This window comes from Pogoniulus pusillus, chromosome 30, assembly GCF_015220805.1.
Source record: "Pogoniulus pusillus isolate bPogPus1 chromosome 30, bPogPus1.pri, whole genome shotgun sequence".
NCBI classification, from domain to species: domain Eukaryota; kingdom Metazoa; phylum Chordata; class Aves; order Piciformes; family Lybiidae; genus Pogoniulus; species Pogoniulus pusillus.
Window position 1 is genome coordinate 10,640,287 of NC_087293.1, and position 26,901 is coordinate 10,667,187.

The 26,901-nt window shown below is 53.3% G+C and overlaps 1 protein-coding gene across 9 annotated transcripts in view; it reads left to right on the forward strand.

The window, feature by feature from the left end:
• The window catches only part of CUX2 (cut like homeobox 2), an 82,262-nt gene extending 56,220 nt beyond the window's left edge, over positions 1–26,042 (forward strand). For 2 of the 9 annotated variants that reach the window (XM_064168965.1, XM_064168967.1), the window contains exons 2-19: positions 5,888–5,966; positions 10,789–10,926; positions 11,126–11,252; positions 12,309–12,385; positions 12,468–12,534; positions 12,780–12,828; positions 13,575–13,679; positions 14,221–14,412; positions 14,518–14,576; positions 15,096–15,352; positions 15,592–16,227; positions 17,217–17,318; positions 18,871–19,646; positions 20,222–20,381; positions 20,903–21,172; positions 21,402–21,590; positions 21,695–21,968; positions 23,345–26,042. In XM_064168965.1, the coding sequence (XP_064025035.1) occupies positions 5,888–5,966; positions 10,789–10,926; positions 11,126–11,252; positions 12,309–12,385; positions 12,468–12,534; positions 12,780–12,828; positions 13,575–13,679; positions 14,221–14,412; positions 14,518–14,576; positions 15,096–15,352; positions 15,592–16,227; positions 17,217–17,318; positions 18,871–19,646; positions 20,222–20,381; positions 20,903–21,172; positions 21,402–21,590; positions 21,695–21,968; positions 23,345–24,008 (4,221 nt within the window). In that variant the 3' untranslated portion in view covers positions 24,009–26,042. Of the gene's footprint in view, positions 1–5,887; positions 6,264–8,812; positions 10,927–11,125; positions 11,253–12,308; positions 12,386–12,467; positions 12,535–12,779; positions 12,829–13,574; positions 13,680–14,220; positions 14,413–14,517; positions 14,577–15,095; positions 15,353–15,591; positions 16,228–17,216; positions 17,319–18,870; positions 19,647–20,221; positions 20,382–20,902; positions 21,173–21,401; positions 21,591–21,694; positions 21,969–23,344 lie in introns of those variants that run through there. The other 7 variants (XM_064168968.1, XM_064168966.1, XM_064168964.1 and 4 more) reach the window with 7 other exon arrangements.
• The last annotated feature ends 859 nt before the right edge of the window (positions 26,043–26,901 follow it).

A 26,901-nucleotide genomic window follows, 5' to 3' on the forward strand; every position in this document is an offset into this window, starting at 1 on the left:
CTGTGAGTGTGTGACGAGGGTGTGAGGGGGAAGTGGAGATGTGAGATGGGCCTGTGGGTGTGCAATGGGTTTGTGTGGGTGTGTGATGGGTTTGTGGGTGTGTGCCAGCCATGTGCCATCATAGCCTAGGAGGCAAATGGTATTCTGGGGTGTATTAAGAGGACAATGGCCCTAAGGTTGAGGGAGGTTTTTCTTCCCATCAGCTCTGCATAGTGAAGCCACAGCTGCAGTACTGGGTCCAATTCTGGACTACTCAGTTCCAGATAGAGAGAGTCCAGTAGAGGCTCTGCAGATGCTGAGGGACCTGGAGCATCTCTGTGAGGAGGAAGGCTGAGAGACCTGGGGCAGCCTGAGAGGGAATCTTCTCAATGCTCAGCAACAGCTAAAGAGCCTGTGGGGTGCAAGAGGATGGGGCCAGACTCTTTTTGGTAGCACCCAGTAACAGGACAAGGGGCAACAGGCACAAACTGGAAACCAGGAGGTTTCACTTAAACATGTCCCCAAGGACAGCAGCTTCTTCCCAGGCTCTTTCCCCTCACCCTTCTGCAGCCCTTCTGCTCTCCCCAACTTCTTTACACATCAGCAAAAAACAAAACCAAACCAAAACAGATTTTAAAAAAAGGAAGGAAGGAAGGAAGGAAGGAAGGAAGGAAGGAAGGAAGGAAGGAAGGAAGGAAGGAAGGAAGGAAGGAAGGAAGGAAGGAAGGAAGGAAGGAAGGAAGGAAGGAAGGAAGGAAGGGAGGAAGGGAGGGAAGGAGGGAGGGAGGGAGGGAGGGAGGGAGGGAGGGAGGGAGGGAGGGAGGGAGGGAGGGAGGGAGGGAGGGAGGGAAGAAGGGAGGAAGGGAGGAAGGGAGGAAGGGAGGAAGGGAGGAAGGGAGGAAGGGAAGAAAGGAGGAAGGAAGGAAGGAAGGAAGGAAGGAAGGAAGGAAGGAAGGAAGGAAGGAAGGAAGGAAGGAAGGAAGGAAGGAAGGAAGGAAGGAAGGAAGGAAGGAAGGAAGGAAGGAAGGAAGGGAGGGAGGGAGGGAGGGAGGGAGAGAGAAAGAGAGAAAGAGAGAAAGAGAGAAAGAAAGAAAGAAAGAAAGAAAGAAAGAAAGAAAGAAAGAAAGAAAGAAAGAAAGAAAGAAAGAAAGAAAGAAAGAAAGAAAGAAAGAAAGAAAGAAAGAAAGAAAGAAAGAAAGAAAGAAAGAAAGAAAGAAAGAAAGAAAGAAAGAAAGAAAGAAAGAAAGAAAGAAAGAAAGAAAGAAAGAAAGAAAGAAAGAAAGAAAGGAAGGAAGGAAGGCGAGGAAAATAGCAAAGGCTTGAATGTTATTTTTTCATCAGTTTTCTTCAACATTTGGGGTCTCTGCTGCCTCTTTCTCCCCCGACAGCTGTTCCTCTCTGTTGAAAAAGAGCTCATTTGTGATTTACTGCTACCAGTATTTAGATGGAAATAACCCACTACTTATCCTGCACTTGATCTCATGGATGTAAGAATAAACTCAGCGCCGGTGCGACGCAAATCCCGCGCCTTTGGAGGGGAGCTGCTCAGGCGGTCGGTCCTTGCCGCCGTGCCGGGAGGAGGACCGCCTGCGCCGGGGGAGCTTTACCATTTTGTCACTCAATTATAATAATATTTCTGCTTCCAAATGTTTAAAAAGTTGGCTTCGGAAGGTATAATCATGGCACAGAGGCCAGCCTGACAATAGTAATTAATTAGGCTATTACGCATTCTACAGCGATAATTGCTTTGCTGGAAAGTCACCAGCCATGAAAAGGACCCGGCGCCTAAATGTAATTTATCACACGGCGGCGATCCAGCGCCGCTGCCGTGCCTCACCTTGAGCCCGTGGATGCTGTGGAAGGAAGATGGAGGGGGGAAAAATAGGAATTAATAGTACGTGGATGCATAATATAGAGGCAGAGCTTTGTGGGCAGAAGGAGAGCGGTTGGCGGCGGGTTTGCCGTCGCTGGCGGGCGTTGCAGTGATGAGGGGAGTGGGGATGATGCCATCCTGACCCTGCCGAGCCGTGGGGATTCAGTTTCCACATTTTTAGTCTTTTTCTCCTCATTTTAGGAGGATGGTGGTGATGTTGCTCTCTCAGATGGGGGTCCTGACCCTGCTGAACCAGAGCTGCTTGTTTGGACGTTCAGCTGCCTCGTTTTTCACAGTCACAGAATGATTTGGGTTGGAGGAGACCTTAAAGATCATCTAGTTCCAACCCCTCTACCTGGGCAGAGACACTTTCCACTAGAACAGGTTGCTCAAGGCTTCATCCAGCCTGGCCTTAAACATCTCCAGGGAGTAAGCATCCACAACTGCCCTGGATAACCTGTTCCAGTGTCTCACCACTCTCACTGTAAAGAATTTCTTCTTTATGTCTACTCTAAATCTCTCCTCCTCCCACTTTAGCCATTTTCTCCTTTTAGCAGGATGTTGGTGATATGGCTCTCTCAGATGAGGGTGCACAGTTTGGTCCCAACTTCTGCCACAAGAAAGCAAGGATTTGTTTTTTTTTTCCTTACAAACCCTTGATTTTAGGGCTGTTTTTTGGGGGGGTGAGGTATTTATTGAGCTCTACATGAGGCATAGCAGTGTGGCTTAGGTTGGATATTAAGAAAAAATTATTCCATAAAAGGGTTGTCAATCCCTGGATCAAGCTGCCCGGGGAAGTGGTGGAGTCCCCATCCCTGGAGGGATTTAAAAGCCGTAGAGATGTGTTGCTGAGGGACATGGTTAAGTGGTAACCTGGCAAAGATGGGTTAACAGTTGGACTTGGTGATTGCAAAAGCCTCTTCCAACCAAAATAATCCCATTATTCTATCTCTCTGAGGTGGCATCCACCAAAGGGTGCAGAGCCAAAGGCCAGCCCTGGTGTGTTCATCACTTCTCTGTCACCTGTGCCTGCTACCCATGCAGCCCTAACCATGGCAGCAGGGAGGAGCTGGGCCAGGATTCCCAATTGGGCTGTTTGCACTGAATTTTATTCCTGAATTCACATCACAGAGCTGAAGTGCCTTCCAAGAGGAAACTTTGAAACCTTTCCCTCTCCTCAGCAATCCCCATGGAGTTCTGAGCATACTCTACTGAGAATATTGTGCCTCCAGAGTGGGCAGGAGCCTGCAGTAACCCCACACTGTGCTCCTATGAACCTTGCCTCTCAATAGAATCACTGGGGGCAATCCAGCTTTCCAGAAAGTTCATGTGAGGGACTGACCCACCACTCAGCTCCATCCTGGGAGATAAATATGTAACACTTCCCACCTGCTAACTACTATCAGCATCTTGACTGGATCAGTGGGACCTTCAGTTTTCTACATGACACTCGTGGCTATTTCGTCAGAGAAGGCATCTGGGGACCATTTCACCAGTCCTGCCCCATCCTGCTGTGCAAATTCCCTTGGATGCACTAAGCTGAGGGAATTGATGCCATGAAGCTCCCCAACACAGGCTGATAGTGGAAGGGCAAAAGGAAATGGTCTCATTATGCCAAGGGTATTTCAGGTTGAGTATTAGGAATAATTTCTTACCAGAAAGGGTAGGCACTGGAACAAGCTGCTCACTGAGGTGGTGGAGTCATCATCTTTGGAGTGATTTAAAAGACCCATGGATATGGTGCTGAGGGATGTGCTTTAGTGGTAGCAGTTTAGCAGTAGTGGTAGGATCGCAGGCTCTGTGTGAGCAGTTGGACTTGATGATCTCAAAGGCCTCTTCCAAGCTCAACAGTTCTATGATTCTATGGTTCTGTGAACATCCTGACAGATTGTATGGTTCTATGAATATCCTGACAAATGCTCTCACAAGGCTCCCAGTGCCACCCCAATGCTGGTGGGTTCAGCAAGCAGGATTCCATCCTGCTGCCATACACAGCCAGTGCCACTCACTATCTGCTTGCTGCCTCCCCCCTCTCTTCCCTGCTTTACTGTTATTTTAAAGCACCCTGAAGCCAAGCATTTTTGTAGAACACTGAAAAAAAGCCCCCAAATTCCTCCTCCGCTGGAAATGCTCACTGAGAAAGTAGGTTTGTGTACAAGAGGCTATAAAAAGCCCAGCTTATACAATTTTAACAATAGAAAAATGATCTTTGTGCTCCAGTGCCTGCAAGCAGAGAAGGAGAAGGCAGTTTGCTCAGGTGGCTTCTGGCTTACAAATGAGTGCCTTGCTTTGGCTCTGAATAACAAACCAGCACCAGCTGGGCAGGTGGGGAGAGCCAGGAGCTACACCAGCACTGAGAGGAAAAAGATGCTCCAGCACAAGAGCTGCCACCAGGATGAGGGGTGAAGTTTGGGCTTTGTTTGATAAATAGCCCACTGGTGACTTAGGAGGGGTCAGTTGACTAGTCTGCTTTTGGCAGTAGCGTGTGTGCCAGCATGGAGTGCTGGGTGGGCACCTCTTCCTCCATCGCTATTTCACTGAATCTCAACATGGTGAGGGTTGGAAGTGACCTCTGGAGATCATCCAGTCCAACCCCCACTGCTAAGGCAGGGGCACCCATAGCAGCTTGCCCAGGATCACAATGTCGAGGCAAGTTTGGAATCTCTCCAGAGAAGACTACACAACCTCTTCAGATAATTTGCTCCAGGGTTCTAGCACCTTCAGAGCAAAGTTTCTCCTCAACATTCAGATGGCATCTCCTGGGTTCCAGTTTGTGCTCGTTGCCGTTTGTCCTGTCACTGAGCACCACTGAGAAGAGTCTGGTCCCATCCTCTTGCACCCCACAGGCCCTTTAGATCTTGCTGAGAATCAAGAAGATCCTCTCTCAGGCCTTTCTTCTCCAGGCTAAGCAGCTCCATGTCTCTCAGCCTTTCCTCCTCACAGAGATGCTCCAGGCCCCTCAGCACCTTTGTAGCTTTCCCTGAATGCTCTACAGTGTTTTCCCATCTTTCCTGAAATGGGGAGTCCAGAAATGGACCCAGTATGCCAGATGTGGCCTTGCTAGAGCAGAGTAGAGGGGGACAAGAACCTCCCCTGACCTTCTGTACACCCTGTTCTTAATGCCTCCAGGAAACGGCCTTCTTGGCCACAAGGACACACTGCTGGTTCTCAGGCAACTTGTCCACCATCACTCCCATGTCCTTCTCCATGGGGAGCAGCTTTCCAGGAGGTCAGCCCCTTGCAGGAAGCTATTCCTCCTCAGGTGCAGGACTCTGTATTTGCCCTTGTTGAACTTTACAAAGTCCCTCCCTGCCCAAGTCTGCAGCCTGTCCAGGTTTGATCCATTTGGGATCAGTGTGATGTTTTCCAGCTATGAACTGATTGCTGTGCCTATTGTGGCAGGGACACAGATCCCTGTGTGATGTGCAGAGGTAGGAAGGGGTCCTTTGGCCCACAAAGTGCACTGGAGCCCGGTGGGCAGCAGCCCCCTCCCTGCGGTGTCAGCGTGCCTTGAAAAATTAAGGGGAGTAAATGATTCATGCTCATAAATGTTGGATGGGAGCGGGCAGCAGATTAATCTCTCGTTGGGTTATTAGCCACGCCGTGTCCCCGCCCAGCCCATGCCAGCAGCACCTGCACCTCGGCGGGGACGTGAGCGAGAGGAGATGTCCCCGTCCCGGCAGGAGCGTCGCCTCTGCCGGCGGATGGCGCTGGGAGAGGGCGCCGGGGGAGGTGGCGTGCGCTGGCGGCGGCCCGGCGAGCACAACAAGGGGCAGGCTGCTTTATTTCTTATTTAAGCGCCGACATTAAATTATAATTTTCATTTACTCAGAGCGCATCAATGATTCAGGGCGACGTGAGATGGCAGCGGCGAGGGGAGTTTAGCCCGAGGCAGCGAGCGGCTGCACAGGGCACTGAGCTGTGCCGGGGGGGACCCGTGGGCCAATCATGGGTGGCATCAGTCCTCGTGGCCTGGTAGAGCTGTTTGCCTCTTCCAAACCCGTCTCTGAGCCTCTTTTTTCCACCTCCCTGCAGGTGATTGCACTCAGTAAGAGAAGCAAGGAGGCTGAGACGGCTTTCCTGAGCGTGTACAAGCAATTAATCCAAGCTCCAGGTAAGCAGCGCGGTGGCGACCTGGCTGCCTAACGAGTTGCGTGCCGGTGCCGGTGCCGAGAGGAGCCAGCGTGGACCGTGGCAGGGCTGCCCTCCCCACCCCCGGTGTGGCCGGCGTCGCCGACCTCTTCTCGCTGCATGGTGCTCTGGAGATCCCGGCCGAAGAGAGGAGTGGAAACAGCTTTTGCCATCGCTGTGTTTCAGCCCCTGAGCCAAATGCATCTTGACGTTAGGAAAGGAATACATTTGCTCAGCCCTTGTAATAACACTGCGGCTATCCCCAGTTGTCTATTTGACGGTAAGTTAACCGAAACGGCCGAGCGCCGGCTCGCAGCACGCCTCCTGCCACCGGCTTTCCCCAGTTCAGCGCCGTGTCGGGGCGTACCTCCCAGGCGGGACACCGCTCCAAGCGGGAAACTGGCACAGGGCAGCCCTGAGGCTTGTGTTGGCTGAGCTGGTGCTAGGGTTGAATGAGGGGCTGTGGATGAGGGGCAAGGAGCACCCTCCCCACTCCCCGCCGTGGGCTCTGCCATGCTCTGAGCCAGGGGGTTGGCTGTGGCACGGAGCATCCCCTGGCACGGTGAGGAAGGAGAACTGCAAACTGCTGAAGATGCGCAGAAGGGCTCCTGCAGGGCCACTAATTCATTTTCCAGACATTTAGGAATAACAAAATGTTTTAATGATTTCTTAGGGGAATTAGGGAGACATATTTTTGTCCTCATTAAATTTTCTCCTGTGCTACAAGAACCAAATGTCAGCTCAGCTTCCAGAACCCAGTTATCTTCTTTCCCCACCTCCCCACACTCACCCGCCCTGCTCCTCCTGCCTGCACACGCGTGCACATGGATGCACGCACACGCACACCTCAGAACTGCTCCCTTGTGCTCTCTGTACCCCTCCTATTTCTCCTCCATTCTCTCTGCTCCTTCTCTTCACCCATTTCTCGCTTCCCTCTCCCCAAGCCCTCCTGCCTGGCATTTTGTCCCCGTCTGTTACGTGTCCATGTGTCTCTCGACAGGCAAACTCTTTGTGGAACACTTTCCAAGCGCCACATAAGTCCTGATTCGACATTTTTTTTGCTTTGAATGGCTGCTGTCAACACAAATCTCTGGCAGAGACTGTAACGGAGCCTGATTGCTCAGCAAGTATTTTGATAAGTGAGCTGGCTGTGTGTCTGTAATTACGGGAGAAAACCGTAAATCTTTTGGATATTGTTCACACAGATGTGGCGTGAAGGGGAGGGGGGAAGCAGTAAAATGTGGTAAAAGCATAATTAATGTCATTGTTGTTGGGGATGATTTGATTTAAGGCTGACGTTGACTCGTGGAGGGATCCGTAGGATGTGTTTGAGCAGTTTGGGATGGGGTGATGGAGGAGGTGCTGCCCTGGTGGGAGAGGTGCCAGCACAGCACAGATGCCCCGTGGGTGGCCTTGGGCTCTTCTCAGAGCCAGGCAGCAGCACGGAGATGTCACCCTTCAGCTCTTGGCACAGAGTCCTCTGTTGAAGGCTAGGTCCAAGTGGCCAGGCCCTGGCACAGAGCTGAACTGCTGGTCTTCAGGCACAGGAGTGTTCCCTGGAGCTGTGCATGCTCAGGAAAAGGTGATGAGCACCTGGGACCCATCTCACCATCATCACATGAGTACCTCAAGCTGCTCCGATGGCTGTGCGATGTAGTGATGAGGATACCAAAGATCAGCATAACAGACCTACTGCAGCACAGGGAAAAACCTCGAGGGTCAATTCCCTATGTCGGGGCTGGGGGCACCGAGGGGACACCCCTGCCCGCGCTCATGCCTGCTGCAGCGTTGCCGGTGCCACCAAAGGGCGGCCAATTGCGCCACCTAGTGGCAGCCTTTCTTATAGCTGTAGCATAGGTACGTGTGTACGGCGAGTGAGCCTGCAGCTGTAGGTGCCTGGGTAGAAGGTTCTTTGTGAGACAGACTTGCTGATTCCCACACGATCTGGCTGTGCCATGGGAGGGTGATGCCGTGCTGTGGCACCCAGGCGTAGCGCTGAAGCATGTGGCACCCTGACGTCCCCATGCAGCATGTGCCTCTCTCGTGTCACCTCTCGTGTCATCCTGTTGTGTGGCCAGTGAGTCACCACTGCTCAGCTGCAGCATTTCCTCTACCCTGTCCTGAGAGTGGCCAGGAGCCATAGAGAGTCTGTTCCCTGTGTTATGGGCAGTCTACTGAGCCCTCTCCTGTGGCTTAAAGTGTGATCATGATCCTCAGCGTGAGCAGGTGATGCACTTGGTTTTGAGGGATTTCACTCTTCAGCCCTGCAGCAGGAAGGTTTCTTTACAAGCAGCATGAACATGGTATGATCATGGTGAGAGCTTGATGAGAGCGTGGTGCCTGGCACCCCTTGGTGCATCTGGACACCTTGCACATAGTGGCAGAGATGTCTCCACAGCAGCCAGGTGTTCTGTGTCAGTGCTGCCCCAGCTGATGTAGGGAGTGGCACTGGAGCACTACTTTTTTCCCTTCTAAAAGCTCCACTCCTGACCACTTCACCCCTGTATATCAGCTCCAACTGGGGTGCAGCACACTGGGGGATCACCCTGGTTGTGTTTTGGTGGGGAGGACTGTGCTTTGTCAGAGGGTAAATGGTGACCCAGGAAAAATCCCCAGAGCCTTATGGCTTGGGCCAATTCCTCCTGTATCATTTCTCATCACAGAGGTGAGAAGTGTTGCTCGTGCAGATCAGATGGGTCCTGGCCTGGCCTTTATCCCTATAAGGGTGGCCTGTGGGCTGGGGGAGTGCTGGGGAAACCCCACCCAGCCCCTGCCACCTGTGAGCTGGGGCCTGGAGCACAGGGTTTAATTAGCCGTATCGTTAGCTCAGCTCAGCTCAGCTCGTGTACTTACTGGTGTTATTAATGGCTGTGGGAGCATCCAGTCTGGTTGGGGCTGTGCCACATTGCCATGACCCTCCTGCTTTGATGGTGAACTCCTGCATCCTCAGGGGGAAACCAGCCTGCTGGATGCCAGGCTGTGACATGCTATGAGCCAAAGGCTGGCATGAGCAGCCCAGGAGGGTCCCAGGCAGAGTAGAGTGCTTGTTTCAGTGCCAAACCTGGCAGTGTGTTGACAGGGCTCAGCACCCACCTCTGGATGTGTCCCTGTGGTTGGAATCTGGGCACAAACCTCTTATCTCCACCTATCCACAAACTGTGATATCCAGGAGGAAGTAGGGGGCACAGTCCCTGTGGAGAGGGATTCTCAGGGGCTTTTGACATTAGTGTGTTTGGTTTGGCAGTCACTGGTCCTGCAGGGAAGCCACTTGGTGGGTGCTGTGGTGGGTCCCTGAACCACACAGCAGCAATTCTGTGGGATGAGAGGGCAGTGCCAGCTTGGTGGGACTCCCAAACCCTAATACTGGGGGACACTTGTCTTGGTTTATCAAGGAATATCCATGCTGGACACTTGCAACAAGGATCATGGTCTAAGTCCTGAATCTTTCAGTCTCACCCCAAAGATGCCTGGTGCTGAGGGTGGGCTGTGCCAGCACAGTTCCAAACCACCCCAAATATCATGGAGGGCCCACGGTGGTACCAGACTCTCTTCATTCCACACTGCTGCTGTCTCAGATGGGGACTTGCTGAGCAGAAGAATCATAGAATCAGTCAGAGTTGGAAGGAACCACAAGGATCATCTAATTCCAACCCCCCTGCCATGGGCAGGGACACTCTACCCTAGATCAGGATGGTCAGAGCCTCATCCAGCCTGGCCTTAAACACCTCCAGGGAACGGGCCTCAACCGCTTCTCTGAGCAACCCATTCCAGAGTCTCACCACTCTCATGGTGAAGAACTTCCTCCTCATGTCCAGTCTGAACCTATCCATTTCCAGCTTTGCTCCATTCCCTGATTCCCTGAGCTGCTCCATGTCCTGATTGGAGCAGACTCAGCCAGTTACTTGATTTTTTTCCTATCACTGTTATTATTTTTTACCCTTGGGTGCCTGCCACGCGTCCATGCCATACAGTAGTGAGCCCAGCTCTGTCCCACTTCCATGTTTGTCTAACTTTTTGACCCTGGAGGCTTCAGATCTATTTTCTTTCCTCTTCTGTTCTGAAAAACAAACAAAAAAACCAACCAAAAACCAGCCAAACCAAAACAAAACCCAACTCCAAACCTATATTAACCTGGCTCAATAGGAGGCATTTTCTTGAACTTATTAAAAAATTCAGACTTGTAAATTAATTTGTTCATGTTGTACAATGGCAGTGCAGATGGACTCATTAGCATGCACACAACAAATAATTATAGATGAATTTTTAGCTGGCCTGCTTAATGGGCTTGCTGGGTTAATTATGTCAATGTATAATTACATCAGCCCTGGGAGACATAATGGCACACCCTGCTGAGCAGACACTAGCTAATGATGGTGTAATGCTGACAGAGGGAAGACGGACGGCTCAGAATGCACCTGCTTACCTCGGCACAAACAGCCATTGTCTGTGCCCAAACTGGCCAGCGCTGGTGGCACTGGGGCCACCGTGGATTTGGGGGCCGCTGGCTCATGGTACTGGAGCCATCAGAGTTGCAGGAGCCACCCACTGGCTTGGAAAGGTGATGATCCCCCATGCATCCTCACCAACACTTGGGACTGGTGATGGAAAGTGTGAGGAACAGGGAATGTTCCTGTGGGATCGAGGTGTCCCACAGCAGCACCCAGCAGCATGGGAGGGCACTTGGTCTGGTTTGAAGCAAGGTGTGGAGAGTGGCTCTCCTAAGGTGGGCAGCAGGTCCCTAGGAAAGTGGGAGAGGGTCAGTGTTGGCATCGTTGCAGCTCTGTTCCACATCCCATGTCCTGCAGACCCTGCTCCTGTGCTGGAGGCTGCCCGGAGCCTGGAGGACCGGTTGCAGCAGCTCCAGCGCCTCGAGCCCGAGCCACCCCCACTGAAGGACCTCAACCGCCCCTGGAAGAAGCACCCGGAGCTGCTCATCACCAAAGGTACCATCCAGCACCAGCTAACCTGAGGGCAAGGGTGGCAGTGACAGTCCCCCACCAGGTTCCCCTACATGCCTCTGAACATCCTCAGGATGCAGTGGGTCTGGGGGCCAGGACTTGTCCCCTGGCCCATGCTCCTAGCTTGGTGGCCTTTGCCATTGTTCCCAGCACGGCTGTGTGAAATGTGTCTGTCCCCCTGCAGAGCGCAGAGACAGGACATCACCGGCAGCTGGGCTTGCAGCAGCAGCTGAGCCCCCAGTCTCCAGCACTGACAGCAAAGCACCGTGCACAGAAACCTTGCTGCAGAGAAATGAGGCAGAAAAGCAAAAGTGAGTGAGTTCGGGGTACAGGGACAATTTGGGGAGCTGTGGAACATGTGTCTCTGTCCCCACTGCTGTGTCCTGCCTGTCCTTCCCTCTGCAACTTCTTTGCTGTCCAGGTTAAGAGCGACCTCATCCTGTCCTGAAACCTGATACACAGTCCTAGGTGCTCTGAGTGCCCTTCCACCACTCTCCATCCACCCATGCATCCATCCATCCATGCATCCATCCATCCACCCACCCATCCACACATCCATCATCTTTTGAACAGAGTGGTCAGGCATTGGAATAGCTTTCCCAGAGAGATGATGGAGTCAGTGTTCCTGGAGGTGTTCAAGAAATGTGTGGAGATGGCACTGTGGGGCATGGTTTAATTGCCATGGTGGTATTAGGTTGAAGGTTGAACTCAATGATCTTAAAGATGTCTTCCAACCAAAACAATACTATGATTCTGTCATTCATTCCTCTCTCCTTCCCTGATCCCATGCTGATTTTGGGAACGTGGGCAGAGCCAGGCAGGTCCTTCCTGTCAGCCCCTTGCACCATCTCCCTAACACATGTCTTTGCTTGGACAAATGGGTTCAGTCCAAGTTGGGGGATGAACCTCATGAAATGGCCTTTTAATTTGGAAGCTCCTGACTTTCTCCAGCACCTTCATTGTTATTCCTTAACATGCTGCACTGGGAAACAAATGAGGAATCTTTAAACCATAAATTGCAGATCTCTGCAAGTAAGTTCCTGGCAAGTGCAGGCTATAAATAAAGCAGGATAACTTTTCCCTGAGTGCTTCCTCCACCAGTTAATTACCAGAGAGGGGGGTTGGCCTATGCCCTGTCAGAGGAAGCTCAGCCCCAGGGATTGAGACCATTTTCATCCCAAAGTGAATATTTTACGCCCATGGCTACAAACCCCTTAGCATCAGGGGAAAACACAGCTTGAACTCATCCTGGCAGATCTTTCATAGTGTCAGCAAGAAATGGGGTAGAGTAAGAGGGTCTCCACGTGGTCTGGGGAGGTTGGCATGGCCATGGTGCCACCAGCCCATCACTGATGCCTGTCTCTCAGGGGGCTGCAGGAAGCACAGGTCACTTTGGCTGCTCGTCTTGGGGAGGCAGAGGAGAAGATCAAAGTACTTCACGCAGGTAGGGGAGCCAGGGCAGGGGCCACTGGCCATGGGGGACCAAACCCTGACCCTGTAGGTCACCCTCCTCTTCCTCTTCCTAGCATTGAAGGCCACCCAGACAGAGCTTCTAGAGCTGCGGTGTAAATACGATGAGGAAGCTGCATCCAAGTAAGTCAAAGGTGATGCTCAGTCATGCCCAGAGGCTGTTGATGTGTCTGAGGCTGAGCTGCTTGCAGCAGTGCTGAGTTGTCCCCATGGTGCTTCTAAATGGCTTGAGGAGCTGAGTTACTTTAAGCGACCACAGCAGCATCCCAAATCACAGGGTCTCCTCAGCTGCAGAGCTCACTCACTGGTCATGGAGGGCAGTGCCCATGCCTCTGTGCCTGCTGATGCCTCTTCCTTTCTTGTCACAGGGCAGATGAAGTAGCCATGATCATGACAAACCTTGAAAAAGCCAACCAGGTGAGCCAGGAGGTGACTTTCTATCCAGCACAGGGCATGTATCCTGCTTCTTTTCCACTGTGCTTGGCCACAGGCTCTGGGGCTCATGGAGTTCACCCCACAGAACTCAGGTGCTGCACCCACCACAGCAACCCAAGCATCCACACCACCTGGTGTATCTGTCCCCCAGAATGGTATGAGGTGGTCAAGCTCCAGGATTGGGAAGCCCTACAAAGGAGAGGGCTCTCGTTTCCTTCATCACTGACTCCTCCAAATCTGCCCACTGTTGCCCCATACTGGGGGTCATTGGTGCCTTTGGGTTTCTACCAGGCTCCATTTTGGCTGTTGGAGCTGGTGTTTGTCACCTCCAGCCTCTCCCCGGTGACTTAGGGCAAGAATGGCCCCAGCCTGATGTTGCTTTCTGGTGTAATTACTTTTGGTCCTATTCATTAGCTTTAATTCTAAAAAGGTAGTTACAAGTAAATGTGTGTGCATAATAAAAGAGGCTTAAAGAGCAGTTCCCATGGACATACAGGCCTTTGGGTGGAAAATGAGGTGGAGGTGGGCCAGAGCTGATGCCCATGAATTGGGGCAGGAAACTGTTAGGATGTGGGGAGCTGAAATACACTGGGAGGAGCTTATGGTGGTGGTGGTGGGATGCTCGGGAGAAGTGTGGGTCAGTGCAGGTCCTGGGGGCCTGCTCTGCCCTGCATGGAGTAGGATGAGCTGCAGATGCTCAGCCTGATGTGCTTTCTGCTCTCTTGCAGCGAGCAGAGGCAGCACAGAGGGAAGTGGAGAGCTTGCGTGAGCAGCTGGCAGCTGTCAATAGCTCCCTGCGCCTGGCCTGCTGCTCCCCAACAGGCACTGCTGGGGTGAGAGCACCCATCGGGACTGGGAGCACCCTCTCAGGGCCAGCAGCAGCTCATCAGGGCTGGAAGCACCCTCTCAGGACCAGCAGCACCCTATCTTGGCCAGCAGCACTCCCACTTGACTGGCAGCACTGCATCATGACCAGCAGCATCTGTTGCAGCCAGGAGCACCCATCATAGCTAGGAGCACTCCATAGCTACCAGAAGCACCCCTGCATGTTCAGGAGCACCCTGCTGCACTCAGAAACACCCCACTGGCTCAGGGGGACCCTTTTTCATTCAGGAGCATCCCACCATGTTAAGGAGCAAAACCAAAATGACCATGACCATGGCATTTTTCCACCATGGATGTGGTAGTATTGGCCATGCCCTATCTGCAGCCCCATGCTCCTTCAGGGAGAGGGCTGTGGACCCCCATAGCACCTGGGACATCTTCAAGGGCATTTGTGTCACCCTGGGTCCCCATGCCACAGGACTGAGTCCTGGACTCAGCTGATCGTTGCGCTAGGGCCCCAGGAGCTGATGGTATCCCTTCTCCCGGCAGGACAAAGTGAACTATTCCATGTGCTCAGGGTCGAGGCTGGAGGCGGCGCTGGCTGCCAAGGACCGGGAGATCCTGCGGCTCTTGAAGGATGTCCAGCACCTCCAGAGCTCACTGCAGGAACTGGAAGAGTCCTCTGCCAACCAGATCGCCGAGCTGGAGGGGCAGCTGGCCGCCAAGAATGAAGCCATCGAGGTACACCCATGGGACCCAGGGGATTTCCAGGGAGGGGGTCTGTGGGTCCAGCTGTGCTGAGTGTATGCTGGGAGCAAACTGTGAGGACACTTCTCTGTTCCACAGAAGCTGGAGGAGAAGCTGCAGGCACAGGCAGACTACGAGGAGATCAAAACAGAGCTGAGGTATGGCTTGACCACCCTCCCTGCCTGCTACCTTGTCCCCTGGCTGCCTGGCTGCTGCTGGCACCCATGGCACACTCAATGGCAGCAGTTTATTCAGCCTGGAGAAGAGAAGGCTCCAAGGAGACCTTTCTGTGACCTTTTATTTAGTGGGACAAATAAGAAAGATGGGGACAGATGTTTCAGCAGGGCCTGTTGTGACAGCACAAGGGGTGATAAGGTTTAAACTAAAAGGAGAGATTTAAACTAGAGAGAAGAAAGACATTTTTTATACTGGGGGTAGTGAGACACTGGCCCAGGTTGCTTAGAGAAGCAGTAGGTGCCCCACTGCTGGAACTGTTCCAGGTCAGGTTGTCTGGGGCTGTGAGCAACCTGCTCTAGTTGCAGATGTCCCTGCTGAGTGCAGGGCAGATGGTCTAGGTGGACCAAGCTATAGATCCCTTCCAACCCAAACCATTTGGTGATTCTCTGATTCTGTGAAAAGCTGTACCCACCAAGTCACCCCTCTTGTCTCCCTGCCAGCATCCTGAAGGCGATGAAGGTGGCCTCTGCCAGCTGCAGCCTTCCCCAGGCAAGTGCCACGGTGGGTGCCGACCTGCTCGCCAGGCTGGAGCACACGTGCCAGCCCTGCCGCCGGTGCCTCCACCACCCTTTCCCATCTCGGCTTGGCTCCTTGCAGAGCATATCAAAGGCGGAGGAGGCCCTGCTCCTAGGGAAGGAGGCTTTCTACCCCTCCCAGAAGTACCTGCTGGAGAAGCCCAACCTCCTGGCTAACACTGGTAGGGTCACTGGGTACTGTGGAATCCCACATCCTTCTGGGACCATCACTTGGTGATAGGGCTGAAACCTGCCCTGGCTGTGGGAAGGAGACCAGAGGCAGCAGGGGGGTGGAGGGATGGACAAGGTGTGGAATGTTACCTGGAGAAGCTGAGGCAGGAGATGCTTTGCTTCGGGGCTGTGCTGGGACTAGCGGCCAGGGGGACTCTAGTGCGTCTCCCTCTCTCTCATTCCTCTCTAGAGGAGGATCACTCCGAAGATGAGTCGGGAAAGGATTCCTTGGGCATGGAACAGCCGTACCCATCCCCCCAGCACGCCTCAGCAGATGAACCCACCTCTCCCACTCCCCTTCCACCTCTACCTGGCCCTGGCTTGGCCCCTGATGGCCCCCGGACTTTCTCGATGTCCCCCTTCCCAGGGGGCGAGCGACTTTCAGGGGACCCCAAGACTCCCCACCTCCCACCGCCCACCTACAAGAGCGAGAGTGCTGGGGGGACACCGTCCTTTCCCTCCACCTTCTTTGGGGCCAAAAGCAGCACTGTGCCCCCCAGCACCACACCAACTACCAGTGCAGCCAGCCCACCCGGTGAGCCGTCCGAGAGCAGTGCTGGCAGCTCTGCCGAGGAGGAGCAACTGGACACAGCCGAAATCGCCTTCCAGGTGAAGGAGCAGCTGCTGAAGCACAACATCGGGCAGAGGGTGTTCGGGCACTATGTGCTGGGGTTGTCACAGGGCTCTGTCAGTGAGATCCTGGCGCGGCCCAAGCCCTGGCGCAAGCTGACGGTGAAGGGCAAGGAGCCGTTCATCAAGATGAAGCAGTTCCTCTCCGACGAGCAGAATGTGCTGGCCCTGAGAACTATCCAGGTGCGCCAGAGAGGTAAGTGGTTGGGGTGGCCCCAGCCAACGGGTCCTGCCCTGGGATGCTGCAAGTGGTGCTGTGAGATTCCCTCCTGATGTACCTCAGTTCACCCCAGCAGCACCCTGGGGTGCCCAGTTGTGTGGCAGGGGGGTCGCCAGCCCTTGGCGTGCTTGCAAGACAGGCAAGGGGATGTGTGGGCTCATTGGTGGCACTCAGGGATTGTCTCTGGTGGTCCCTCCACTTATTGTGGGGTGGGATGGAGCTGCAGCAGGGCAGGATGGAGCCTTGGCAAATGGCAGCAATTAACAGCAACCCATCATTGTGGAAGCTACATCCCCAGACGTGCTTCACTCATTAATTCTGCCAGGTGACATTCAATTATTCATTAGGCTGGTTCGTGGCAGAGCAATCAATGTGCCCAGGAATATTTCCTTAAAATAATGTAGTCCCAGTGCAGCAGGACCCTGGCATGGTGTTGGCACCACCGTGAAATGGTAATGTCCTGCTCTGGGTGTGGTGGGTCCATCTCAGCAGTGGCAGCGGTGGCAACTGGTCATTCAGGTCCCCACAATGGCACAAGGACTGCATTATACTGGTCCATGCATCTGCTGATGTTTCAACCCAAAGGGCTCTCATCTATCCTCTGGATCTGGTTCAACATTAATCCTTCACATGCACAGCCAGGAGGGCACAGTGCCAGAGATGGGGGATGTGGTCACTCTTCTTGTGCCTCTGCTCAGAACCCTGTGTGCCAGTGGGGAGCAGGTGCCATTGGATGGGGCAAGCAAGGTGGCTGGGAAGCGTTATGCTGGAGGCAAGAGCTGGCAGTCAGGGCTACTGGGGCTCCCCATGCTCCAGTTGGCAACTAAGTGGGAGTGACATTTGTCTTAAAAGCATCAGCCCTAAAAATAACCAAAGACGAGGAGCAGTGAATGCTTCCTGACACACAAGTGGAGCTTGTAAAACCAGTGCTGGTAACAAAGCCGTTTTCCTGCCTCTTTGATCAGGTAGCATCACACCACGGATCAGGACGCCCGAGACTGGCTCTGATGACGCCATCAAAAGCATCCTGGAGCAGGCAAAGAAGGAGATCGAGTCACAGAAGGGAGGTAGGTGCTGGTGTGTGTGTAGCCTCAGGGGTGGCCAAACCCTCTTCAGTCCTGGGAAGGTTTACTAAGGTGAAGAGCAAGGTCCTACACCTGGGTTGGGGTAAGCCTAGATGCCAAACCAGCTGGGGGAATGAGATCAAGATGATCTTCAAGGGTCCTTCCAACTTGATGCATTCTATGATTCTATGATTTTAAGTGTGGCACTGGGTGCCCAGCACCAGGCTAACTCATAATGGGCTTTGCTTGGCATTTCTCCCGCTGACATCCATAGGGATTTAGGACATGGTGAAAAGAAGAAATGCTGCTAAATACTGTTAGGGATGGAAAACTCCCCAGGCAGCAATGTTTGTACCTGGGCTTTCAGAATCTTTGGATCTGCTCTTTCTTCCCCCTTGCCCTAAACCAGATGCTTAAACCAGGATGCAAGATCCACCTGGCAGGAGGAATCACTGAAGCAGCTGCGCTCACAGTCAATTACTAGAAATGAAAGACATTAAAGCAGGACATCTGCTGAGAAAGCAGAATCAGCAGAATTGAATTAGACAGGAAGGACAGAAAACCAGACAGGGAAAACAAAGGTGTTTGTCTGCTGCCTTCACTGGCAGTGAGATTTATTTTGTAATCATCGACTCAAACTTTGAGTTAGGGGTGTCACAGCTTTAACTTTGTGGGTGCTGCTGGTCCTCTTCATCTGCACTCATGTGGGACAGCCACCTGATGGAGAGTGCTCTGAATCAGACCAAGAAAACAAAAATCCCTTTTCTCCTGTGTTTTTGATTACTACCACATGGTAAAATGATAAGTGGAGGAACCTCATGAAGTTCAAGAAGGGCAAATGTAGAGTGCTGCACCTGGGGAGGGATAACCTCCTGCACCAGAGCAGGTGAGGGGTTGACCTGCTGGAAAGCAGTTCCATGGAGAAAGGCCTTAGAGTGCTGGGGCCCAAATTCACCATGAACCAGCAGTGTGCTTTTGTGGCCAAGAATGAGTGGCCACCAGGTTGAGGGAGGTTCTTCTCCTGCACTACTCTGCCCTGGTGAGATCACATTGCACTGAGTCCAGTTCTGGGTTCCCCACTTCAACAGAGACAGGGAACTACTGGAGAGAGTCCAGTAGTGGCTACAAAGATGCTGAGGGGCCTGGAACATCTCTATGAGAAGGAAGGCTGAGAGAGCTATGGCTGTTGCCTGAGAGGGGATCTTATCAATGCTCAGCAAGAGCTAAAGGGTGGGAGGCCAGAAGATGGAGCCAGACGTTCCTGGGTGATGTCCAGTGACAGAACAAGAAGCAACAGGCACACACTGGAACCCAGGAGGTTCCGTCTGAACATGAGGAGAAACATCTTTGGTCTGTGGCTGCTGGAGCTCTGGAGCAGGCTGCCCAGAGAGGTTGTGGAGTCTTCATCTCAACATTGCAATCCTGGGCAACTTGCTGTGGGTGACCCTGCTTTAGCAGGGAGGTTGGACCAGATGATTCTGAGAGGCCACTTCCAATGCCCACCATGCTGGGATTGTAGGATGCTTTGGGTTCCCCTCACTCTATTTCTTTGCAGGGGAACCCAAAACTCCATCAGCATCACAGGCAGTGGCCAACGGGACAGGTGGCAGCAGCTCAGAGGACGCCATCAAGAACATCCTGGAGCAGGCACGGCGGGAGATGCAGGCACAGCAGCAGGCGCTGCTGGAGATGGAGTCGGGGGGCAGTGGGCACCCTGGGGACACGTCACCAGCTGAACGCTCCACACTGGCCACTGTCAACCAGAATATTGTCTCCACCTATGTCAAGCAAGAGGAGGGGAGCGGGGCCAGCCCCAGCCCCCAGCAGACACCTCTGGCTGTCCTCTCACCTGCTGCCTTCGTCCAGAGCATCATCCGGAAGGTGAAGTCAGAGATTGGTGATGCTGGCTCCTACTTTGACCAGCACTGGGCATCCGAGCGGAGCCTGCTCAGCCGACCCTACACTTCTGTCTCACCATCGCTCTCCTCCTCCTCCTCGAGCTACTCCAGCATGGCCAATGGTCGGGGATGGCCACGGGGAGAGCCTGGTGAGAGTGGTACCAACGAGGATGAGCTGCCACCAGCAGATGATGAGCCCCACCGGCTGTCGGAGATGAAGACAGAGGGAGCTGGCATGGAACCAGCGGCTGGTGGTCGTCTCTCCTACTACCCTGCCTATGTGCCACGGACCCTGAAGCCCACCGTGCCACCACTCACACCAGAGCAGTATGAGATGTACATGTACAGGGAGGTGGACACTTTGGAGCTGACTCGGCAGGTCAAGGAGAAGTTGGCCAAGAATGGCATCTGCCAGAGGATCTTTGGAGAGAAGGTACCACCCTGGAGAAGGGGGGGTCTTGTGTCCCCTCTGTTCTTTGACCCAGAGCCTGGGACCCATCAGTGGCCTCTTTCCAGCTCCTTCCAGGGTCCCCACCCTCCCCAGTGGGTTTCTCCTTGTAGGATGCTGAGTCCTCAGAGTCTGACCCAACTTCAAGTGGTCTCTCAGAATTGGCCATCAGTTTATTGGTGGAACATCCCACCAGGAGTGCCCTGACCCCTTTGGGGATCACCCTCCCAGCCTACTGGGTATCCCAGGGGGACCTACCAGAGTCCCAGAATCACAGAAACATTCAGGTTGGAAAAGACCCCCCTGGATCACCAAGTCCAACCTATAATCCTACTCTACGAGGTTCACCCCTAAATCATTTGCCCAAGCATCACATCCAAATGATCTTTAAACACATCCAGGGTTGGTGACTCAACCAGCACCTGTGGCTGAGGGATCCAGTCATGTCGTGGGGCTGTGCGCATGGCATCTGAGAGCAACCTGCTTCCCTTCCCTCTGTGTGGGGATGGAGGGCAGGCAGCAGCCCTGCCCCAAGGGGTGACACCTGCGTGGTGTCCTAGGTGCTGGGGCTGTCCCAGGGCAGCGTGAGTGACATGCTATCGCGACCCAAGCCATGGAGCAAGCTGACACAGAAGGGTCGGGAGCCCTTCATCCGCATGCAGCTCTGGTTGACTGACCAGCTGGGCCAGGGCATCAGCCAGCAGCCGACAGCCTCACAGGGTAAGTGCCACTGCTGTCCTCGTGGACTCCATGTGCCACCAGTGCCCCTGATGCTTTTACATTCATTCCCTCATCCCATTTCAGAGCAGGGTAAGTTTGTCCTGCCCCCACTGCAGTGCCTCCAAGAGCTGCCCCCAGCAGCACCTCATGCACACCCCAGTCCTTTTCATCACTACCCTGCCCCACTTCCTCCGGTGGAACCAACTCATTTCAAACCCCCTAGGGCTGTTGTACAGATCCTCACATGTTGTTTTGTTAGAAATGGGTTTGAAAAACAAAGGAAAACCACAATAAAAATATTTGGCTTCATGCCTGGCATAAAGCAGTAACTTGGTAGGGGGGGGGTTATATTAGTGGTATTTTCTCTCTTTAATTATTCCACTGGCAACACCCACTTTGCTGTAGCTGCCAGAGAGACTTGGCTGGCATCTCCCCTCTCTGGACATCTCCAAAATAACCTTCCTGCTCCCAGCGTCCCCTCCCACCGTCCCCGCTGACCCCTCTGCCCCGGTGTCACGCAGCCAGCCCGGCGGAGCCCCAGCCATCCCCCTCGCCGCCCCCCAGCCCCACTGAGCACGAGAAGGGTTGCCAGGAGCCACTCACCCTGGCCTTGGAGAGCAGCAAAGAAAACCAGCAGCCTGAGAGCCGGTCAACACCTGTCCTGGGTGGGAAGACATACTCCAACAACCAGGGACCCATGGGCATCCAGGAGATTGTTGCCATGTCTCCTGAGCTGGACACCTACTCCATCACCAAGAAGGTCAAGGAGGTCTTGACGGACAACAATTTAGGTGCGGACCCTTTCTCCACCCTGGGCTTTCGGGAGCTGCTGGTGAGGCTGCGTGGATGCATCACCCCAATTCCCATGAGTACAAACTCACCTCCATTCACTGTGGGGGATCCCAGCATGTTGGGAAGGATGCTGGCTGGGATATAGGGTGTTCTCGTTCCATGGGGAGACTGAAGTGCCTGTTCTACTGCTCTGCCCCACTGTAACCACTTTTGCTTCTCCTCTGCCAGGCCAGCGGCTGTTTGGGGAGAGCATCCTGGGCCTGACACAGGGCTCGGTGTCCGATCTCCTCTCCAGGCCCAAGCCGTGGCACAAGCTGAGCCTGAAGGGGAGGGAGCCCTTCGTCCGCATGCAGCTCTGGCTCAATGACCCGCACAATGTGGAGAAGCTGCGTGACATGAAGAAGCTGGAGAAGAAAGGTGAGAGGCAGGGTGATGCTGCTACTGGGTCTGGGGTGCTGGCTGAGCTGGGGGCAGCTCGGTGTGGGGGTGAGCGGTGCACAGCTGGGTGTCCTCTCCTGCAGCCTACCTGAAACGCCGCTACGGGCTGATGAACGCTGGCTCAGACAGTGAGTCCCCCAGTGCCCGCTCCGAGTGTGCCAGCCCCAGCCTGCAGCCGCAGGACCTCAGCCTCCTCCAGATCAAGAAGCCACGGGTGGTGCTAGCCCCAGAGGAGAAGGAAGCCCTGAAGAAAGCCTACCAGCTAGAGCCCTACCCCTCCCAGCAGACCATCGAGCTGCTCTCCTTCCAGCTCAACCTCAAGACCAACACTGTCATCAACTGGTTCCACAACTACAGGTATGGGCACTCCTGGGCTTTAGACAGATGGTCCTGTGCCACCAAGGTGGTGTCACTCTTTCCAGCCTTCCCAGTTTCTCTTGCCTCATCTGGGAGGTGCAGACCCACATGTGGTCACTGGTGGTCCCCAGGTACAGGATTGCAGCATGTGCCCTGGATGGCAGGTGGTCAAGAGGTGTTGACCAACTTGAACATGTCATGTGTAGAGCACAAAGCTTGTGAGGAGCAGCTGAGGGAACTGAGGCTGAGGTTGTTTAGCCCAGAGAAAAGGAGTCTCAAGACTCTCGAGACCTTACTTTCTACAGCTCACTGAAAGGACACTGGAGCCAGATGGGTGTTGGTCTCTTCTCCCCTAGTAAGAGGTGATAGGATGAGAGAAAATGGCCAAGTTGCAGCACATGAGGTTTAGGCTGGACATAAGGAAACATGTCTCCCCTAAAAGGGTTCTTAAGCCCTGGACCAGGCTGCCCAAGGAGGTAGTGTAGTCAACATGCTTGGAAGGATTGAAAAGCTCTGTGGATGTGATGTTGCAGAACATGGTTTAGTGGCAACCTGGCAGTGCTGGGTGAACAGTTGGTCTTGATTTTACATGTCTCTTCCAACCAATGCAATTCTGTGTTGAGCACCACCCAGTGGATGCTCTGCAGTGGGTGGAGGGAAACCTTATGGAGGCTTCTGGAGCACAGGATCCATCCCTACAGCAGCCTAGTCCTGGAGAGAAGCACAGGCTTTATCATCAGGCAGCACTGCAGGTGAACACATGGCTCCTGAATCCTCCTCAGACCCACAGCAAGAGCTTCCGGCTCCGTGGTGCAACAGCCCTGTATAAACCAGTATCAAAAGCAGTAGGTGCTTGTGTTCAGCCCACAGAGCCTCCAAATGACTCCAGCTCCCTCTAGGCAGCACAAAGAAGCTGGTCAGTATTGCTGGCAGCTGGCTGAGGTTTTGTGTGTGGAGTCATTGCCTGGGAGGGCTCAAAGATTCAGGCTTCTTGGTAAAACACTGGTTAATGAGGCTTTTAAACTCGTGACCTCTCCTCTTGTGTGATCCTGTGAAAGCCCCTCGAGCCCTCAGCAAACACAACTGCCTTAAAATAAACCTTTGAAAACTTTTATGCATTGAACAACAAAAAAAGGTAGTGGAAAACCCTTGCAAAACTGGGTTGGTTTGGCTGGAAACAGTCCAAAGTATGGCAAAGTCCATTCCCCATGTTCAAGCAGCAGTGATTTTCCCCAAAAGAAGGTTTTTGAGACCAACAAGGTGGAGTTTGAGTGTTTGACCTCTCAAGGGATCTTGTCACATTTTTCTGTCTGGAAAGGCTTTTCCAAAACTTGGTGGTTGGTGGTCATTGTCTCTCCGTGATGGTATGCCAACAGGTCACGGATGCGCCGGGAGATGCTGGTGGAGGGTTCTCAGGACAACGACACAGACCCAGAGCAGAGTGGTGGGGTCGCCACTGCTGGGCGCCGGCCCCCCAACAGCCCTGATTCAGATGCTGAGGACCGTAAACCCGTCTTTGGGGGGAGCGAGCACCCCTGCTCCACCACCACCCCCATGAAGGTGAAGGAGGAGCAGGGGCAAGCTGGCGGCTGGGGCCACCGACGGGACTCACACAGCCCAGCTGGGGCAGCTGAGGGGACAGGACCTCCCCAGGAGGAGCATGGGTCTGCTCCCCATGCCACCTCCCCCAGTGCTGGTAGCCTCCCGCGGCGAGGAGGCCGTGCTGGTGCTGCCACCGGAGCAACCGCACCCCCCCACACGCACCCTGACAGCTCCCAGTCCTCATCAGGATCATCCCGTTGCAGCTTGGAGGTTTCCCCAACGTCACCCTCGGCCGCATCCTCGCCTGGCCTCACCGGCTCAGCCTCACCGGGGCCATCCTCTGCTGGGCCAGTTTCACCAGCACTGCCACCAGCTCCCGGCCCCCGGCTCAACACCAGCGTCCAGCGGCGCCACGAGAAGATGGCCAACCTCAACAACATCATCCATCGCTTGGAGCGGGCTGCCAACCGCGAGGAAGCCCTCGAATGGGAGTTCTGAGCCCTCCTAATGCCCTAAATATATATACACAACCCCCCTATATATATATATATATATTTTGTTATATATATATAAAACACCGAGAGGTGACCGGCAGCTGGCACCATGGAGGGGAAAACCCATGGAAAGGGAGGTCCCCACTACAAAGCTGACTCCCTCCTCCCCTGCATTGTTTTAAATGTGAAAAACTGGGAACAATTTTAGCAGAGAAAAGAAAAAAAAACCCCAAACAAAAAAATATTTATAGACCTCTTTTAGATATTTTAATAAAAGGATACTTTGGAATTTATTAACAGCTTAAGCTGCTTTGATATTAAAGATAGCTCTAAAAATCAAGATGATGTAGCAGTCGTGTCATGAAATGTACACTGAAGTCTTGTAGTTTGCCACTGGATGAGATTAAAACAAAAAGAAACAAAACACAAACTAAAAATAAACAACAAAAAAACCAACAAAAAAACCAACAAAAAAACCAACAAAAAAACCCCAAAAAAAACAAACCCACAGAAAAGACTTAACTGAGCAAAGCCATCAAGAAGCACTATGAGACTGACCAAATAAACTGTTCCCACCCCTGTCTGTAAGACACTGCATCGCTTCTACCCCAGCCAGAGACTGCACCATAGTCCCTGAAGACTCTAAAGTGAGACCCCCCCCCGATGCCATCGAGTATCTGTTTAGTTCTGGTGGTTTATGTTTTTGGAACCCTTTGTAACACAGGACGTCCCGTGCGGTTGTATATGTTGTAGAGATGTCTGCAATAGCCTTCTGGAACAAGATGTAGCATGGTCCCAACGCTGTCCCTTGTGCTTCCTCCAGCCGGCAACCGGTGGCAGCTCCGGTATGGTGCAGTGCTCTCCTGCCAGCTCCCGAAGGAAGAGAGAAAATGATGAGAAGGCAAACAAATCAAGCCCTGCTTGTCGTTTTGGGAGTGAGAGGAGAAGAGGTACCTGGGTGTCAGGCTTGGGGATGGCTCTGGCTTGCTGGGGTTGGACATCCATGGAATCCTGGTTCCCTATGCTCTGTTGTAATCCATTTGGGAAAGAAAAAGAGCTGGAGCCTGTGAGCCTTGCCCCGGGGGCACTGATGCTTGTGCATGAGCACCCAAAAATCATGAGCCATGTGCTCATGAGGAGGTCAAACCCTCTTAGCGTCACATCCAGTTTTGAGGCTGAAGCATTTTTTTTTTTAGAGAGAGCATCTGGGCAAGAGGATTGTCCCCTTGCTGTGGCTGTATCCCCAGGCAGTGGCTGCTGGTGGAGCTGGGATGAGCCTTGGGGTGCCGCACCAGGCTTCTGCTTGAATTGGGCAAGCTCAGACCTCAACTGGGCAAAGCACCATCACTCTTGGGCTTTCAAGGGCTGAACCTGTGTGAAAGTGCAGAAGTTTGGTGGTGGCACCATCCTGATGTGCTCCTCACTGCCTCCCTGACTCCACTACAGCCAACCAGCCTGTGCCAACAAATTGCCTTTAAATAATGTACTGTGGCCCATGCTGGGCTGCTGTGCCCCATCCCCTGACCACGTGGCATCAGCCACCAAGGCCACCACTGCTGGGAGGCCTCCTCTGCCAGGCTCCAAGTCTATGCATTGACTGATACCCCCACTGTCTACATTTTTATCACAATAAAGGTATTTTTCTATCTGGGTGGTAGCTGAGGAGTGATGCTAACAGTGGTTCTGCCAAGGCACAGCTCTCCTTGCCCACCTGCCCTGCCCCAGCAAGCCCCAGCTTGCCCACAGCCACTCTTCTTCCCTGCCACCGCGCCGCAGAAGGTTGGGGTGTGACTGTTGACTGCTCTTCTCTATCATGTGCTAGTGGGAGCTTTAGTGGAATAGGACTCAAGGAAGCACTTAGGAGAGCCTTGAGCACGGCAATCCTGTTGTATCGAAGCTGGCGGGACATACCGGTCACGTTTTTGTTAGGCTCATCTACTGTACTTCAAAAGTTTCTATGAGCTCGATGAACTTTGTTTAACACTTTTGGAAGGAACAAGTTCTGTAAAGAGCCACTAAATACAGAAGTTGGATACGACTCTGGCCTCGGGGTGTGCTTTGTCCAAAGGTGGCTGGGATGGGAGCTCCTCTTGCCTTGATGGGTTGACATTTCCTTCCCTGGAAGTCACAACACCACAGCATGGTGGGTGGGGGTTGGAAGTGAGCTCTGGAAATCATTTATTAGTCTGAGTCCCTTGCTAAAGCAGGGTCACACAGAGCAGTTGCCCAGGATTGCAATGCCCACATGAGTTTTGAATCTCTTCAGAGATCTAGGGTTGTGACAAGAGCTCTCACTGCTATAAACATCTCCTCATGACTGGGGGGAAAGGAAGAGGATGTTAAAAAAGAAGAGGATGTTAAATGGGGTTAGTCCAGCTCAGGGTGGGATCCTACCCCATGAAAGCCTTGTGCTCATCCCATGTACAGGTCTGCTCCTCCTCCTTGGGTAACTCAGTATCCTTCAGCGTGAGGTTCAGCTCAGAGTTGCCTGATGTCAACACACTTCAGCAGGGCTGTTCTTCAGAGCCAGTCATCACAAGGTGAGTTTGGATATTCCAACATGAGGCTGGTGAGGAGTTAGGGTTGCATATCCACTCAGGCTTGTTTGTCAGCTAGCATGTTGGGAAGGATTTCTCTTCAATGAATATCTGATCTTCTGGAGGGGCTGGGCTGGCTGCCCTGGAACCCCCAATCTTCCTCTGCAGCAGACTCATGGGGCCACGTTAACCATCTGGAAACTGCAAGTGTAGCTGCCCTTGGCAGCACTGCTCCAAAAGCAGAAGCACAGAGCGAGGTGCTGAGCCTGGGCAGGAGCAGAACTCCATGCTCCACAGTGCTCTTGGTGAGCAAGTGACCCTGGCTGGCTTCATGCCTCAGCTTCCCCAAGAAATGTCCCC